The 18732-nt window shown below is 40.1% G+C and overlaps 1 protein-coding gene and 1 pseudogene across 2 annotated transcripts; both read right to left on the bottom strand.

Annotated features, from left to right (window-relative positions):
• Positions 1-7555: 7555 nt before the first annotated feature.
• LOC143881919 (protein BYPASS1-LIKE pseudogene) lies at positions 7556-9758 on the bottom strand (annotated as a pseudogene).
• Positions 9759-11117: 1359 nt separating this feature from the next.
• On the bottom strand, positions 11118-17690 carry LOC143881918 (tubby-like F-box protein 8). 2 transcript variants are annotated; one of them, XM_077385259.1, is made up of 6 exons: positions 17384-17690; positions 16624-16837; positions 15498-15971; positions 15182-15269; positions 12429-12561; positions 11118-12182 (listed from the first exon to the last, which is right to left on the bottom strand). In XM_077385259.1, exons 3-6 carry the CDS (start codon positions 15849-15851, stop codon positions 11474-11476), a joined length of 1284 nt encoding a protein of 427 aa, XP_077241374.1. In that variant the 5' UTR covers positions 15852-15971; positions 16624-16837; positions 17384-17690; the 3' UTR covers positions 11118-11473. The 2 variants fall into 2 exon arrangements, with proteins under 2 accessions (XP_077241374.1, XP_077241375.1); XM_077385260.1 differs by lacking the exon at positions 17384-17690 and having other exon boundaries at positions 16624-16858.
• Positions 17691-18732: the final 1042 nt, after the last annotated feature.

The following is an 18732-nucleotide window of genomic DNA, read 5'->3' as shown; positions in this document are numbered from 1 at the left end:
TAACTGCATTGGTGATGATTTACATCACAGACAAAAGCAAACAGAAGAGAAACCTCCACTGCATTACTTGTAGAAGTAAGAGTAAGCAACTAGATCTCGAGCTTCCACGATGATGTCCGCTAAGTTCCATGGTCCCACTGAGTTACTGCTTGTCCACGGTATAATATTTGACAAGTCACCTTCGATGATGAGAGGGCCGGATCCATTGCCTAGAAACCATCTCAGTCCCTATAATAACATTCTGAACTACGCTTCATTTGAGTCACAAACACCGGCTGATCGGAATAAGATAGTATTACTCACCCACTTGAATCTCGGAATAGCCCACCAATAACCGCCGTCGGCCCTGGCTTCACTTTAAAGCTTCCATCAAAATTAATTAATTCATTCATTTTGAGTGGGGGGGGCGCTTGAAAATTTATTTTTCCCTGAAGGAAATCCCCCTCTAATTCCTTAACGTGTTTGGTTGCCAAAAAAATGGGACTTTTGTAGCATTTACATGGGATCTGAAAAGCCGAACGGTGTTTGGTTGATTTTTTTGGGTCCAAAACTCCTTTTGGCTGCTGGGATTGTCGGAAGACTGTCGGCTGACGTGGAATACAAATGAGAGCCTATTTGCATACCACTAAATCGGAGTTTTTTTGGTGGCATTTATTTTGGCATGGGATTTTCAACAAACTTCCACCTTTTGCCTTTACAACCAAACGCCACTTTTGAAAAACGCCACCTATCTCCTCTTTGACCGACATCCAACTCATCTCCCGTTTGACTTCTAATTCCAAACAAATCCCACTCACCAAAACGAACCAAACAAACCATAAAGATTTCTCCAATAATATAAGAGGGTGTCTTCTTACCCGTTCATGCTATGAGATCGGATTTGATGTCAAGCAGTGTCTTGCCCCATCCTCTCAAGGAGCCTCGAAAGATTAAATTGTTCCGCTCATTCCAAATGTGCCAGAAGGGATGAACTCACTGCACCAAAGGGCCCGCCACTCCGTTCCAATACAATATTTTTGATGTAAGTGACCAAGATAATCTTTAATAATATTCATCCGCAATTGATGAAAGTGTAATGAGCAGGAAGGTGTTCCAAAGAGTCCTCAAGGAAAGCAATATTCTATATCACATTCTTTTGTAAATTTCTTTTCTTCTTCATCCGTCTTTTGCCGACCTTTGATGCTTCCATTTACACCTATCAATTTGTGCCCCATAACAAAGCCTTCACCCTTTTTCACTTAAATTTCCTACCTCCATTTTTTGATGTTTTCTTCAAACCCAGGTATCTCACACAATGACTAGTCAAATTTGAAGGGTCTTGGTCCACCATCAAACCTCTTAAGCTCTCACAAGACAAGTCAATGGTCAGAAGTCGGTCTAGGCAACACCCTTTGCAGAATCATTGGAAAACATTCTTCCCATTCTTTTGATAGCAGTATGACGTCCAATCTGCATAAGATGATTTTTGATTGATTATTGGTCCACGTAAACCCTGCTCCTTCGAACAGTAGATCCACGGCCAATTCACTGTCCTGTATAAAGTCAGAAAGTTTCGCCATGCTTCTTGTGATTCTCTGTCGAGAAATCTAACCATGTTAAAGTCTCCACCCACTACCAAGGACCTTTCCAGTTCTCAGATGTTCTTGAGTTTTGACCAGAGGAATTTCTGCATCCTTGCTGATGCTGGACCGTAAACCACAGCATCATCATGCACGATTGAAGTTCATTGCCCTCCGAAGCAATTCCCAGTTCCATTAACATTCCTAACATTGACTCTAGTTCAGTTTCAATGGAAATTTCTCCAGAAGACGACTCCAAAAAGCCTTCATCCTCCTTATCTTCTACTGGAATAATTTTCTTTTTCAAATCAGTCTGTCCCCGAATTCTATTCCGTATCCACCATGGCCTTCTTTGAGGATGAACCATGGGCAACAACCTCTTAAAATTCTACACAAGGACTTTCAGAACTTTCTTGGTTGAATGCAGCTTTCAGCTTGGCTCTGAGATCAACTTCCTGTGGAGCTTCATCCATAAAAAAATCCAGGGCATTCTTTCCTTCCCTAGTTTTGTGACTTCCCATCTTCTCATGTGGTATACTGTTGCTTTTCTCACGGTCCAAACTCAATTCCTTTGGATCAGCTGCTGCATTCCGGTCCCGAGAGAACCTTAAGGTCTTGTTTGGTTGCTCAAAGGTGGCTTGGAGAGCACTGGAATAAGTAGTCAAAAGGGAGTAGACAAGCATGGGAGATGTCTAGAATTTCCACTCAGAGATTAGAGTAAGAGTGGTAAATAATGTTTGGTTGTACGGCAATTCTCTCGTAGAGTAGTAGAAAAAGTAGGGGTGTCATTACCAATATAGAGTTTGGTAGAGAGAGATATGGAAGAGAGAGAGAGAGAGAGAGAGAGAGAGAGAGAATAAACAAGACCTTTTTCCCACCTGCTCTCAAAAAGGTTTGCCGTGGCGATCTCTCTGTAATGCTTTCGCTGCCAGCCCTACATCAGTTCCAAACTCTCCGGCCATTCCAACAGAAAACCATCTCTCCCTACCTTTCAGGCGAAGTGAAGATCGCAGGAATGCCCAATCCTCCGCGAAGTTCTTGGCTCTTCCATATTCCATGCTGCCATCCTCTCTACAGCACATTTTAACTTGCAATACAGTCCCAAGGCTTCAACAGTCGATTGGCCCACGCATGAAAGGGCATACCAAAGGATCTAACCCATATAATCTTTATTCCTGTTCTGATCGCCGGATTCCACCAGATTCCACAGTTCTAGACGAAGAAGATGATCACCTAGAGCCCTCCCCCCTCTTCCCTAAACTGCTTCTGCTGAGTCTCCTTATTAGAAAAGGAATAGCACCTCGTCCTTGTTTTCTCACCCTAGGTAGATTTGGAAGATCCCAAAACCACCCGGCCCATTTTTGGATTCACAATCGCCCTCTTCTCTTTTTTCACCTTTCCAATCAAGCATCCTTTTAGAATTTGAACACTTTTTTCTAGTTCCTTGCCCCTGATAATAAGCGCAGAGTAGGCTCCTTCCGCCACTCTTGTTGTCTCCTCCTTCAGGCTAATTCTTTTTTCCTTACAGGCTTCTTCATCTCCATTCCTACAGTCTTTTTTTTGTGTGTGTGTTCACCTCGGGTTACCCGCAATTGCAGAACCAGTCAGCCGGCAAAACTGGGTTTCTACTTTCAGGAGCATTTTGCTTTGGTAGTGTTTTCCTCTTTCTGACTACTGCCTCTCATTTTTTTTCCTTTTCTTTTTCCCCTTTGGAGTCCATCTTTGATTCTGGTTCCTTCTCAAGCTTTGTCGCCGGTTCCTCATCTATTGAAATCAGAGCTCACCCACAGATACCCAGCAGCATTCCCTCAACTCTGAATCTGAAATGGCTGATACAAGCTCCGCCTCTGCATAGTCTACTTTCATGAGATCTGAATACCAGCTAAGGTTTTAAATTTCGACCGAAATCCGAAATTTCGGGTTTCGGTTGAGAAGGAAAGCGAAAATCGAAATACACAAAACGGTAGTTTATTTCGGATGAAATTTTTAAATCCCGAAATTTAACGGATTTCACCCAAAAATCCAGATTTTTTATATTTATTTAATATTATCCCGAAATTTCAGCCGTTCGAAATAAAAAAGGAGAAAAAATAGCCGTTCAATTGGTTTCGTGGATTTCGCCTGAAATTTCGGCCGAAAATTTCGGTTTAGGTGAGGACCGAAACGCTTTACGAAACCGAAATTTAAAACCTTGATACCAGCCTGTGAGCTTTTCTACCCTAGCCTCCCAGTCTCAAATCCTTCTTGCTGCTTTCCTTCCAATCCTTCTTGCTGCTTTCCTTCCTCGAGCTTTCCTTGGCACGGTGAATTGCATACAAGTTCGGAGATTTGAGTTTACAGCCAGTCTGAATGATAAAAGAAATGTGGTATTAATCTTCCAAATGATAAGAGATTTGAGTTTATAGGGCCTCGAAGCCCGCATCCATGAGAAGACGGCCAAGGATCTGAGAGTGCCTTCGAGAGCCCTTTTCATGGCTATGCTTCATGTAAGGGATCATTAGCAAAAAAAAAGCTTCATGTAAGGTATCAAGAAAAGATGAAAAAAGAAAGGAAGAATGGAAGGTTGGTGAAACGCCGAAAATTAGATTTGGAGGACGATGGCCTAAACTCGAGGAAGGAATTCATGCTTTGGCTTCTTGTCCCTTGTTCTTTGGATGCTATATTATGTCTGTATTCTCAGAGGGGCTTTACCTACCTTTCAATCCACTCTCATATTAGACTATATAGCATAAACTGCTTGGGAAATGTCATACCATGAATCCAGATATGAGAAGTTTGCAACATTTAAATTAAGGTCTTGATGTTTATGGGTCCTATAGCATCAATGGGGCCATGTTATGATTATAAGACATTTTACTATATGCTTGTTTGGAATGTTAAACATGCATCACCTCCTCCTCAGTTGTTTGCTGGAGCTACATAGCTGCTGGTGTCCATCTATTTTTAATATGAGATAGAAGAGAAACTTGAATTCTTCAATGGAAAAAATTGTTCAAATAACATTCTTAAAAGAAATATAAATTCAAAGAAGAATACCCATAACTACTGGGTCCCTAAAAAGGCATAAAGGTCAAGTTTGCTAAAATGGCATGATCAGACCTTTCCCAAACTTCTAGGTCCCTACGAGTTTTCCAACAGCTATCTTCAGAATCTTCCATGAATTCTGCATGAAAACAGACACGCGGGATTGGGGGTTTTGGTGGAACAGTACAGATATTCTACACATACTTTTGCAAAGTCTCGGAACGTGCAGGTATACATATAGTTTCTCTAGTCTATTTGGTTTTGCAAGCCTTCGACTTGCAAGAGACGTAAGGATTCTATTGGAGATTTACATTCTTTTTATATCAGTTTTCTAGAAGTCAGTGGCGTATTAAGTCATCACAAAAAAAGAATAAAACAAAACAAAACAACAAAACAAGTACGGTTCCTTATTTGATGCTTTAACATTTACTCAAGAAAAGTTAGGAACATTACAATAAGAGAACAGCGTGCCGCGGGGGGGGGGGGGGGGGGGGGGGGGGGGGATGTATTACCAATAAATAATGCTTGTCACTCCTCTAGCTAACCACACACCCAACTAATTGGATGGCAACAGATACGACTAAAAGAACACCGAGTTTCCACATGCTTGATCCCTATTCCTTTTTTCCCCTGGACGGTCACTTGACCCTTAATCTCTTCCAAGAACATATAAACCTTCATGAGAAGATTCCCTCAAGCTAAAGAGAAAACAGCCTTAAATCTTTCCACAAGCACAAATCACCACTTCATTTGAACCTTAAAACCTATAGCAGCCCAAATGAGTAGAATAACTCAACCCCAATATTCGACGACACTCTCTATACATACCTGGTGGTCCTGGATTACCTAACATACTCACGTAAAAATTAAGTTTGATAAATTGCCAATGGAGATTTCTATTGCACAACTATTTTTCTTCTTTGTCTGCAAGATATCTGACCACCCAAAACTCCATTCTAGATGAAGCCCACTAAATAACCCCAGCTCTTGATCTTTCTCACTAGTCACCTTACCTCACCATTTTTTTATTTTATTGAGAAGTAACAGAATTTAATAAAGAAAGAATATACAGCCTTCTACATAATACAGGACGAGCATTCCAAAGGGCATATACAGCAGAAATCTCCCACAATCCCATCCCATCCCACAGCCCCCTACGACTCCATCCTCACTTCAGTTTGAATTGACAATCACCATAACTTTGTCTATTCACCTTGCCAACGTCATGATATCCTCAAACATTCTATTGTTTAACGCAATCCATGAGAGCATTGGGAACATGATGATCACATTTAGCATACAAAGAGTTCAATGCCTAGAAAGCTAAGCATCCAATTGTAGGCTGCCTACACAGCCTTAGCCTCCTAGAAAGTAAGCATCCAATTGTAGGTTTCCAACACAACCTTGGCCTCGGAAAAGAAACCCTCTCAGGGTGCCTGTGATCGTTTACTAAACTGAAGTAATCAATTATGCACTATCTCAAGTCTCCATGCTTCCAGTATTGGACATAAATCTGGTCTATGTCTAGAAGACGTCATTTGGAGCAAGAACTACAGCGAATCCAGGTATGCATGAATGCCTAACATACTAACTTAATAGACTCTGTGGATATTATATGCACAGGAACCTGACATACTAACTTAATAGACTCTGGATATTATGTGCGCAGGAACCAAGTGTGGACACATAATTTTTCAAAGTGAATGCTCGTTCCCACGGGTAGCTGTCAACCTCAAACTAACGGTCCTCACAAATAGTCTACTAATGAATTAAATCATTAATGAAGCGGAGGTTTGTGCGGCTCATCAAGGCTTTAAATTGTTGGTGGGAGAAAATTTGGATTAAGTGGTGGTGGAAAGGGACTCTCTTGATGTGATTCGTTGGTTGTGCAGCTCTGAAGTTTGCCCTCGGCGGTTTACAGCTCTCTTCGGTGAGATTCGGGATATTGTAGGTTCCTCGTCGATATGTTTTCGCCACGTTAGAAGATCGGCCAATGGGGCGGCGGATAGTTTAGCTAGGAGAGGAATTCAGTTGGAGGAGTTGGAGCATTTTGGTTTTCTTCCTCCTTGAGTCTCCTCTAGCTTTTCTTGATCTTATGTGTTTTTCTCTTGTATTGTTCTCGATTTCTTTCTCTGTACTTCTTTCGACCATCTCAGTCTGTTTTATTAAAGTTCTTGACCATTCAAATAAAAAAATTATTTGTATATCTTACCTTATGCATATATCTTTATTTTTAGAATACGAAGAGTCCGATGCAAAAAACAGAAAAGGGAATTTTTTTTGTCTAAGGTTTGGCATGTCAATTATGCCCCATTAGGGGTGACACTCACCTCCCCTAGTCACATGCGGTTGCCTAGAAAGTTAAGCATCCAATTGTAGGCTGCCCAGACAACCATGGCCTCGGAAAGGAAACTCTCTCAAGATGCCTGTGATCATTTACTAACCTGAAGTATTCAATTATGCATTATCTAATGTCTCCATGCTGCCAGTATTGGGCATAAATGTGGTCTATGTCTAGAAGAAGTCATTTGGAGCAAGAACTACGGAGAATCTCGGTGTGCATGAATGCCTCACATACTAACTTAAGGGAAATGATAAATGCACCCCTTTTCTTTACATGGGACAGCCAGCTGCAGTGTACGTGGCAATCAGGTCCCTTGAATCCTTCCCATGTGAAGTACATCAGTCTCTCTGCAGTCATGGATACCCTGCAACTGGCTGTCCCTAGTAAAAAAAGGGACGCATATATCACTTCCCTGACTTAATAGACTGTGGATATTATGTGCGCACGAACCAAATTTGCACAAAATTTTCAAAGTGAATGTCTGTTCCCACGGGTAGCTATCAACCTTAAACTAACACAAATTTTCAAAGTGAATGTCTGTTCCCACGGGTAGCTATCAACCTTAAACTAACGGTCCTCGCAAAAACAAATATGATCAGTTAAAACTTAATTTAACTGAATAAATGAAGATGACAAGATAAATCAAGATGACTATTAATATTACAAGCACAATTTTTTGAAGAAAATTGTATGCCATGGGAAAAAATAAACATTCAGATAGATGTTTATAACACAAAATTGGACAACACAAAACTCCAAAAAAAAAAAAAAAAAAAAAAATTATGGACATTGTACAACAATGAAACAAGCCAAATAATAGCAACATGGATAACAGGAAGGTCCTATCCAATCATTTTTTTTTCTACAGAAAGTATAATGGTAGATACAAGAACGCTACCTGCTTAACCTTATTGTTGATGGAGACATTCGATCAATTTCTTTCTTTCAGATTGCATCCCATTAAATGAAAATCTAAAACACGCATTGCATACTTGTAAAATTGTACATCTGAAGATTCTGAACCCACTAGTTATGGACCAATTCAATTATTCAGGATTGCTAGATTTTCCCAAGGAATCAAGACCCTCAGTTCGGCTACGGACAATCCTATGAAACACTTCTCTAACTTGGCGTTCCAGCGGATCCAATCCATCCTTCATAGCATTAAACAGCTGAGCTAACTCCTTCACCCCCTGCTTCACCTCCAACTCCCTCTCCACCGTCAACGGGAAATGAATTGATTCTGCCAATTCTGTCATGTGATGTGCACATTTCTCAATCTGATGAATCTCCTTCAACAGGCCACTTGAATTCTTCCTCTCCCGCTTCTTCGACTCTTCCATAATCCGCTCATGAAGGGACAACATCGAAGTAGCCCACGAGAAATGCCGAGGTACAGAGAAATGCAACTGAATACCGCGGTCTTGACAAGGGATTGCCGCAACAAGAGCCCACATTACAAACATAAGAACCAAATTCATAGTAAAAACAGGAACAACAAGCCCACTACTCGCCACAATCTCATTATTACGCGGCGGAGTCAAATTGCTCCCCATTGCCTGGATCTGCTTAGCCGCCGACCACGATCGAGAAACACTCCACGAGAGTGATCGAAAATGCCCAATTGGGCGATGATCCTTGCTTGTGTTATGGCGCCCGAATGACCGGGTCGGCTGGGAAAGGACTGAACAAGCATCCTTCTCATCCAACATAGCAAAACCCAAATCCATTAACGCCTTCTTTGCCCTACGAAACTGCCCCTCCCCAATCGCCCTATTGTGCGAATCCAACGCGGACAAAACTATCTCCAAATGTATCAGCCAATGCCTGATCTGCTCAATCCCATCGCGAATTGCGTTACAGACATCTAACGCTTTCACGTTCCTTTCAAAAAACTCGGTGATCAAGCGGTCTAAAGGGGATTTTGATAGGTGTTGTTTGTTATTAAACAAGATAACCCTAAATTCCTCTTGGCAGCAAAGGAAAGCGTTGAGGAGTTTATGAATCCATGATAAAGAGAGGAGTTCTTCACCTGTAACTGCTGCGAGATCGTGAAACTGATCGGAGACTTGTTTTTGGAAGGATTCGAGCTCTTGTTCTTGGATGGGAACATTATCTTGATTACCTTCCATGGCATGGATCTGATCACGTCTAATACTCAAAATCGAGCGACCTTGATAATCGGTAGAAGGCATTTTTGCAGGGGAGAAAGCGTCAAAATAAGATGATTAATCGATCATCGCCAAACATCTATCTTAAAGATTGGTAATACAGAAACTAAACGAAAATTTTCAAATAAAACCCTAATCGGACCATGGATTCAACAGATCTAGGGATTTTTAGAGGCAGAAACCCTAGAATTCAACGGATTCGATGATCAAAAGACTAAATTTAACAAAGCGAGCACAAGATTATGAAATTTGGGCTGAAATTGGTATTGAGAGAAGTGAGATATGGAGATTTGGGGAAACCCTAGCGAGAGCGTTTATGAGAAGAATGCGCTCGACCAATGCAAGATATGCGAATGGTGAAGAAATTATATGATGAAAGGCGGTATAGCCCATTATTTTATAAAAAGTACGGTACGGCCCGCAGCATAGGATGATCCAACCCTTTATAGATCGGAGGGTTAGGATCAACCTATGGAAATGATTTTTTGGGGCACAACCCTATTTAGATTGTGTCCCATCTTATGGACGGTTTGGATCATCCCATGGTGTGGGCCGTACCATACTTTTTTGAAAAATAATGGACTACTCTCTTTACACTATATGGTGTGGGCCTTTCTTCATATAACATATATTTTTGTTTTCCTTATTTTCACCCACTAAGCACCACCTCCTGACTCATGCCCTCTCTAACTCGCACTCTCCTACTCTCTTTACCCCCACTGTAGTGTATGTATGATTAGTATTTTACACTACAAGGGGCTGTCCCAGGGAAAAGGGGGTGGGGGTTAGAACATATCCCTAAAGAATAGACAAAATGCGAGGAGCGGCACAGCTAGTGCAAATAGCATTCTCTACTTCAGTACAGCATGTCATTACGGCTTTATTTTGTATGCAAGCGCACATTTAGAGCTATTCGTATGCAAGTGCACATTTGCAGTGTCTTTTAAATACTAAAAGACGAGAGATTTGAGCGCCTCTTATTAAAACATGTGAGTGTTGATATCATTTCCCTAAAACAAATGTGATAAAAACTTGCCTAACCTTACTAAGCAATGTTGTCGTAGTAATCAAATGTGATCTTGTTTACATAACCCTATACTTTTAAAATACAAAATCATTTTGGAGAGATTTTCCAATGGAAGCGCCGTTCAGATTAGTGGTCCTCTTTTGCAATTCCTGTGAGGCCAAAACTGATTATTGGACTCAAATTTAAACGTAACATTGAGTCTAATAATCAGTTTTGTACTCCCAATCGATTCTCCAAATCCAAAACAAAAATGAGCTTCTACAAAGTACATATCAAAGCGGGTAGCAAGTACCTTGATGTGTGGTTCATTTCAACAAAAAGATTAACTCACTGATCATACCTCTGAGTTTCTTTCTTGACAACAATTTACCATGTTACATGATAATATGACTGTTCACACCACTCGCTTGAGAGGGCATAATGAGGATGACCATGGAACCAAAACTCATTTAGACCCTAAATCTTTTGGGACTTCAAGTTGATTTTTAGTCCAAAACCAATTATCAGACTCAAAATTAGAGGGTACAATGAGGATTATCATGGAACCAAAACACATTTAGCCATGTTCTTTATGGACTTCGAGAATTGAGTATTGGACTCGAAATGAAACACGAAGTTGAGTCCAATAAGTTTTTAACTGAAAATCAATTCTCAAAATCTAAAAAGAACATGATTGTTTTGAATTTTAAGAACCGATTATGAGTCCAAATCTGATTATTGGATTCAAAATTAAACATAAATTTTTGTTTGTTATGGATTTTGAGAAACCACTTTGAGTCCAAAATTGATCGACTGTGGTGTGATTGTATCAGTTGTTCGTAGCCAGTCTTCTTTGCCAAAAATGCAAAATTTCAGTAAAAAGACTGTTCTACTTGCATGGAACTGAAACCGCGCATTGAAAATATAAAGTAAAGGATCAGCTCTACCTTCCAGTCACCATTCAGAACACGGATCCGATCTGAAATTGCAAAAACAATTGAACATAAACAACATTAAAAAGAAAAATCAAATGCAAAGATCTTTTTTAAAGAAACAGACAAAAGGGGAAACAAAAAGGGAGGTGATATTTTCACTCCCCCTGTGTTACGCATGCGCTCCCTTACAACGTGATTATTTGAATTTTGAAGTGAAAAGTGGGCAACTTTAACGCCTCTTGACGTCAAATCACGTTATAGGGGAGGGGCATGCGTAATGCCGGGGGAGTGAAAATATCATCGCTCAAAAAAAAACTCAATAAGCACGAAAGTAGATTTGGCTCTAACCAGCACAGTTATTTGCTGCACCATAGTGTTACTAGGTTACACCATCAATAATACCTACTTTTTTTCTGTTTTCTTACTACTTCAACCTATTCACAAGCCAACTTGGTGTCAAAGCTGCTTAGGCAGATTGCAAAAGCCTGAAAAGCTGATAGAGGATAGCGATAATCCATGGTAAACAGATCCTTCCCAACCTTACCAAACTGAAGTATGATCTTATCGTGCTCCGGTGGGGCCGGTTGAGACGGAGTCGGAGCTCCGGCGGCCGGTTGATTTGCGGCAATCAGCTGGAAGTTTTTAACTGAGGCAATGGTCACTCGCCCCCGGAAATTCAAACACCAACACTGCAACTGTTCATGCCACCTTGGCGCCTTGTTACGAAGAACTAGTGGCCTCTCTTTGCCCTCCTCGTAGTCTTCTCGGGTAATGGAAATGTCGGAGAATCGCGAACTGCTGAATTCGATTGACTGGTCAATGGATTTTGAGAAGGAGATGCTCCTGAAAGAATCCTCAAGTGACCCGGGAAGGAGCTCGGGTTGGCCGGGGACAGACCCGCCAGGTTCAAGGGCAGAGGCAGGGATGGAGTGCATGGTGCAGTGCATCCGACGTGGGCCTCGGGTGCCTAGTACGTTCAGCTCGTATGTGAGCTGGGCGATGTTGTAGCTTCCAGTGGGGAGTTTTGGAGAGACTTTCCGGGAGTAGAATCTACGGCTCGAGCGACCGGGTGGAGAGACAACCATACCAGCATGTGGGGGCTGAGTATCATAAATTATAAACTTTGTGCCTAGGAAATTTGACCTGGAAATGGAGGTAATGAGCATTAACATGAATGATGCAACTTGGTTTTCAAAATATGACTACTAATATCTTAAAAGTATCAAACAAATGATGTTGTCTATGTTCCTAGCCGCTGAATGTTCTTATTTGAAACACGAATGGTGTGGAAGATATCGAAATTTTTGCATACAAGGAGGTAAAGTTCGAACCTGCATACAAGACAATAAAAAGAAACGAAGGTTATGAATTATATGTGGTTTTTATTACCTTAGTTTTCCAATGTAAGTGCTGCTTGATCTTGATATGTTGTCCGCATCCATGGAGATGACATACTCTGTACAAGTGGTTCGCCGATTTCTTTTTGCGGAGAGGAGGAACTTCCCATTTTCAACAAGCAAGGCTGCAACATTGAAGAACTAAATTATACCTAAATACATAAATAGCAGCAAGCCAAAAACAAATGAGGGAATACCTCCATTTGAAAACCATACACATAATCATTAGAAAAAAGCAGGCGCCAAATTTACAAGCATAATCTGTTTAGCTCATTTACTTACCACATAATCATTCGAAAAAAGCAGGCGCCAAATTTACAAGCATAATCTGTTTAGCTCATTTACTTACCACATAATCATTCGAAAAAAGCAGGCTCCAAATTTACAAGCATAATCTGTTTAGCTCATTTACTTACCATTTTCAGTTATCTTTTTTCGTGTGGAACTAATTTTTTCTTTACGTTTAGCTCAAAATCTTGTTCAGCACCCGATCTTGAATCCTCGGAGCTTCCAATGGTATGATACGTATTTTTTGGGCAGAAGTTCCAAAGAAATACCAGAGGAATTTCTGTTCTTAAGAGGTACTTATGGACAGGTGAGGAACCAACAAATCACCTGAACAAATAAAGCACATAGAATTGTTCCTGTTTTTGGTGTAACGAAAATTTTGGTTTGGTTTTATTCTTTCATTTTTGGAAGTTAAAGAGAACTTTTTTTTGTTTTTGGTATATTTACACAAGGTCTCGGGACAAGGACAGTCAACAACAAAGGACTATACCACAAGACCTCCCAAGGTAGACCTCACAATGTTCAACACTCGAACACAAGGAACTTGGTAAGTTAAAGAGAGCTTACACTGTACCTAATGTCCAAATGCTATGGACATCCAATTAGCTTATTCCTTTTGGAAGTTTTCTAAAATAAATTTAAATTATGCTGCTAATGGATCATGGATGATGTGAAATAGAGAGTGGTGAATTTGATCCGTTCATGATCCAGTACGAGTCTAAACTGTCTCGGGACTAGATCACTAGCCCTTTTGCCTGCTGGGAGATTTTAATGAATGTCGTGAACATAGAGGAGAGAGAAGAATGGCACTCTGAATGGCATAAGGAATATTATTTGCATATGTCCAAATATCAACAACCGTATATGCCGGAAGCCTTGGAAAGAGGTTTATTTTCACGTGTTATGAATTATGACTTGAAAACGTTAACAATAATGAAACGTTCCATTCTGTTTCAAAAAATGAAACAAAAACACAAAACAAAAGACTTTGTTTACGAATCCGGTCTGGTTATGCCTTTGCACAAAACAGGGGAAAAAAAACCATGCAGGAATTCTGTAAATTTTCCAGATTTTCTATTTACGGATTTTTTTTCTATTTTCCTCATTTAGACTTCTATAGTGATAATTTGATAAATGTTTGAAAAGCGCTTGGCATCTTTTAACCCTCCCAAATGAAGGGGAAGGGGGGGGAGTGGTTAAAACACATTGAATTCTATCTTTTTTCTCAAAACCCTACCCGAAGCTTCAAGACAAGGTTTTTTCTTCAATTTTTCAATCAACATCGCCTTCCAATGCATTCATCAAAGCGATGGATTCAAAAAAGATACCATCCATTAATTTTCAAAAAAAAAAAAAACGAAATACAACCATTTGCATATTTTGCAATAAGCTTATATCAGGTAAAGGTATTTCATGATTAAAAGAGTACATAGCAGAAAAAAACAATAAAACAGTCAGAATTAGTGGAGCATGAAAGTTTCTTGATAAAGCATTGACAGAAGCAAGAGCCAAAGCTCCACTACGGCACTAACATGGGTCAATGAAAGAGGAAAGGAAATCCCTCATAGTTTGTTGATGTAGCATTTCCATTTAGTTTTCATTTTTTTTTTTTTTGTTTAAACAAAAGAAAATCCATCAAATTGTCCAGATCCTATTGAAAAAAAGAGCCTGGATCTAGTTTTTGTGTGGCACTATACTTTAATGTTACCTCCTGTGTAGTTTGGGTGGTTCATTCACATGTATGTTTTAGGGGACATCTGTCCCTTGTATGTAATTTCAGATTTTTGGTACTAAATGTCATCTTCAAAAAAAAAGTTTTTTTGTGGCACCAAGTTGGCACCTGATACAGGGTTTTGATTATTCGCAGAAAGGAAGTTTGGAGGTGGCTGTAATCAGACAATAATCAACATGTGTACCGAGTCACAAAAGTGGCAAAAAAACATATTTGGCTCAAATTTGGGTGGTACAAGGTGATAAAGAGAAATGTTGATGTCACAACCAGTGGCCATGTGTGCAGCATGAAATTATGATAGACATGCAAACAGAGGATAATGTGTAATGGTTTTGCACCTGAAAGCTTTGTACATGTGTTTCATAGCAGTGTAAATCTTTGAAACAAATTCCTAGCTCTTATGCAAGGTAATCAAAGCTGTACAGTGTTGTGAAAATTTGGTAAATGGAAATATTTAAAAATCATTTCTGACAAAACACCAGCGCAATAGAAGAGAAAGATGGAATTCCATATTTGGGTTACACAACAGAAAGAAAACAAAATACCAGAAGACCCCATCACTGTGAAATCAGCATGCCATGTATGTAAAACAAAACATCCCCGACTAGTACAAGGCACTCATGTAACTATAAATAAGATCACTGAAACCCAACAAAGAAAATTCAAGAACCATCGTTGGTGCCCTGACAATTAAATGGCAACCAAATATTAAGAAAAAAGCTTACCAGGACTGAGACACAAGAAGAGGTGATAAGTTAAATTTGATTTATTTCTCTTAATGAAGCATTGAATAGTTCCGTCACGAGGCCCTGGCTGTAAAAGTCAAACACGAGAAGATTTAAGAGACCATATTCGCAAAATCATAAAAATCCCCTTTGATGAAAAAATGTCTCCCTATAACTAAAGAAGTGAGACAACCTTAACCACAGTCGTTATGGCCCTTAACCACAGTCGTTATGGCCCATACACAGTAGTGAATCAAAATCAAGCAGTAAAATTCACAAAGAACAAATAAGCAAGCTGAAAGAATAAAATGATAACCTGCTTGAGGGAGACAGGGAAAGTCAGCTTCCCACAAAACTCCGGGCGTCTAACAATTTCCGTACACATTTCCCTCCATGCCCTGCAAACAGCAGCACAAGCAACAACATGCTTGCGCGCCGGCCAGGTATTTTCACTTGCCTCCAACCTTTTAACCACATCGCGAAGCAATTCCGGAGGAAGGCTAGCCCAACGACTCTGCTGAATTACTACGGCCTGGTCATGGCCATGCAACTCGTGAACTGCTCCTTGAGACTTCCCCCTTAGATGGCCCGACAACCTCACCTCGAAGCCCCGCCTCGACAAGCTCCCAAAACCATCTCTTACGTCACGGACTAAGTCACGGAACGACATCTAAACCAGTAAGCTAACAGAAGTGTCACACCACAATTATTAAACCTCTCCTTACGCACATAAATTTTCAGTCTAATTGGGTTAGGCGGTAATCACGGACCCTTTTATCAATAAGTTAAACTGCACATAAAGCAAATGTCACAGAAGCATTTCTTATCAGATCCCTCAGGAAAACAAAGATAAAAGTAGCTCTTCATACAGGGAAAATGTTGAAAACTAAGGGGCCGTTCGGATACACGGATTTTAGAGTCCAGGCTTTTAGTTTGAAAACAGTGTAAAAGATGGTTCATGATCGAGCTGCTGCATGCTGTCCTGGCAGCGCTTCTTGGATTTTAAGTAAGAAAACCCGGTTTTAGAAATCTCATGATGGGGGAGAGGTTTGTAAAACCTGGTTTTCTTACTTAAAATCCAAGAAACGCTGCCAACGCTGCCAGGACAGCATGCAGCATCTGGATCATGAACCATATTTTACACTGTTTTCAAACTAAAAACCTGGATTCTAAAATCAGCACTATCCAAAAGGCCCCTAAGTTCGCAATTTTCAATGAAAATATGCTCCATACTTATGTATGATGCAAGTTATGTCGAAACCCATGAAAGAATAACCTACAAACAGCTGCTAAATGAGAATATATGAATAAAGGACAAAAAAATTAGCAGTTTTTCAGATTCCAATGAGATACTCGCACACCTGTCAGTCGGCTTATTTTAGAACCTAATGAAAAGAAATAACATGCGCTCCTGACCGAAAAAATAGGGCTAGAGGTCTCACCTGATAAAACAGCAGGGAACAGGAAGGCAAACGGAGTGCCAACACCACGGACAAAATTCCCACGGATCAAAGCTCAGTAAATTCAACAGATTAGAGAAGGTTTCAGTAAATCTGTAAGAGATCTATGACAGTTATTTCGGATGAGCTTTAAATACGAGATTTTCGTGTTCGTCTTTTATAATAGATTATAGTAGATAAGGTCTCCTCAACAGATCTGCAAGAAAAACAACCGAATCCTCTGAAAACAAGCAAACCGACAAATTTTTGCCTGATTAATGCGAATAAGTAGAGAGAATAACAAAAAAAAACAGACAGAGAGAGATAAAAAGGGAGCTTAACACGAAATTATTAGCTAAATGAGAAAAGATCTTCGTGTTTTCGACGGAAAGAGAGAAAATTACATAGAAATAGAGCAAAACGAGAAAATTTTAGGACAGATCAGAATAAAAACCTAAAAAAGAGGCAAACACGAAGATCTTTGACAGGATATCTTCATAATCTGAGAAAAACTGGAGAATTTCTGAAAAAAAATAGACATTTAAAACATTTCTCAATATTTTGGCACGAAAACTACAAAGAAATCATGAAAATGAAGCGAGATTAGAGATCTGCCTCAAATCTCTGCACAAGTTCAGAAAAAATCAAAGAAAAATCTCAAAAACCAGTTGAAAGTACAGATAAACGAAATCAAAAGCCAGATCTATAAAAAAAAGAAGAGAGGACTCAAGAGAGATAAAAAAAAAACAAAAGAAACCCTCACCTTCTCATACGCTTGCCAGAGATCAGATCCTTCGCTTTAGCAAAGACTATATTCTATCTCCTTTTTACTCAGAAAAAGACCGGATTCCAAACCTCATTTAAATCCACTTGAGAAAGATAAGAGACAAAATAATAACACTCATTAACCATGTATTTGACTTTTCCGTTCCGTTAAAAGCCCAGCCGAATCCCTCTTTCGGCTTTTGTATGCATTCTAGTTTTTAGTGGCTACGCGAGAAGCTTCCGTGAAACGAAACGCGCGAGAAACTCCCATGAAACGAAACACTTATCGTTTTTTAATTCGAATCTCCTCTTAGTCTCTCTGCAACTGAATATGGAGAGAGGATGTCTTAAGATGAGGAATTTCTGATTGCTGGTGGTTTTTTTTTTTTTTTACTTTACCTCACTCGGTCACATGATGCGTGTGTTGATATGGGGAAATTATGACAGTGGTTACGCTTGGATCATGAACTTGTGGTGGGTGGAGAATGACTAGAAATACCCTTATCTCGAAATCGACATACTAGTGTGTCAAATGATTCATGGACATGGTTTTAAACGAGGGGTTGTCAAATGATTCACATACATGGCTTAAAATTAGGGCAATGAAAAATTCGCACCCCCTGTAGGATAATTCGCACCCCTCTAATGTGAATTGGCCTTAAAAAGCGTTAAAGTCTGCCACAATTTATTGGGGGCGATGATATTTTCACTCCCCCTGCATTAGGCATGCGCCCCACATATAACGTGATTTGTGGGCAACTTTAACTCTTTTTGACGTCAAATCACGTTATAAGGGGGCGCATGCCTAATGAAGGGGAGTGAAAATATCATCTCCCTTTATAGGGGTGCAACTTGGGTTGGGCTCAACCCAAACCCAATGGGTTCATCCCGATTTGCGCTCGGGTTGGTTTGGGAAAAACCAACCCAATTTAAATTCAGATTGGGCTAGGGTTGAGGCCTTCGCAACCTAACTCAAACTTTACCTCCGTCCTCTAATTTTATCATTATTTTCTCGGGATTATGTTTTTCTTTCTTGTATTTTTTTGTTTTCGCCGTAGAGGAACCCAATCCCAACCTGACTCAACCCTTACCCAACCCAGCCTGATTTGTAGACGGGTTGGGTTAGGGTTGACCATCCTCAACCCGAGGCTTGGGTTGGGTCGGGTTAGGGTTGAGGGAATGCTATCTCAGGTTGGGTTAGGGTTGCTCTTGACCCAACCCAACCCGACCCGACCCAAGTTGCACCACTAACAATTTATGTTACAAGGGGAGTGAATTATCCTGCAAATTTATAATTGCCCTAAAATTATTTCTTGCAATATAACATTAAAAAAGGCTATTGGCAAT

This window comes from Tasmannia lanceolata, unplaced genomic scaffold (genome assembly GCF_043159265.1).
Source record: "Tasmannia lanceolata isolate RefF3 unplaced genomic scaffold, GAP_Taslan_0.1 ptg000007l, whole genome shotgun sequence".
Taxonomy (NCBI): domain Eukaryota; kingdom Viridiplantae; phylum Streptophyta; class Magnoliopsida; order Canellales; family Winteraceae; genus Tasmannia; species Tasmannia lanceolata.
Note: the sequence above shows the minus strand (reverse complement) of the source record. Positions and strands in the feature narration are given on the sequence as shown.

Excerpts from the sequence above, each read along its gene's own strand:
- LOC143881918 (XM_077385259.1), bottom strand. The coding sequence starts at position 15,851 with ATGTCGTTCCGTGACTTAGTCCGTGACGTAAGAGATGGTTTTGGGAGC. Across the intron at positions 12,562-15,181 it reads CTTCTTGTGTCTCAGTCCTG|CCTTGCTTGTTGAAAATGGG; the intron begins GTAAGCTTTTTT and ends TCAATGTTGCAG. Across the intron at positions 12,183-12,428 it reads ACTTACATTGGAAAACTAAG|GTCAAATTTCCTAGGCACAA; the intron begins GTAATAAAAACC and ends CTCCATTTCCAG.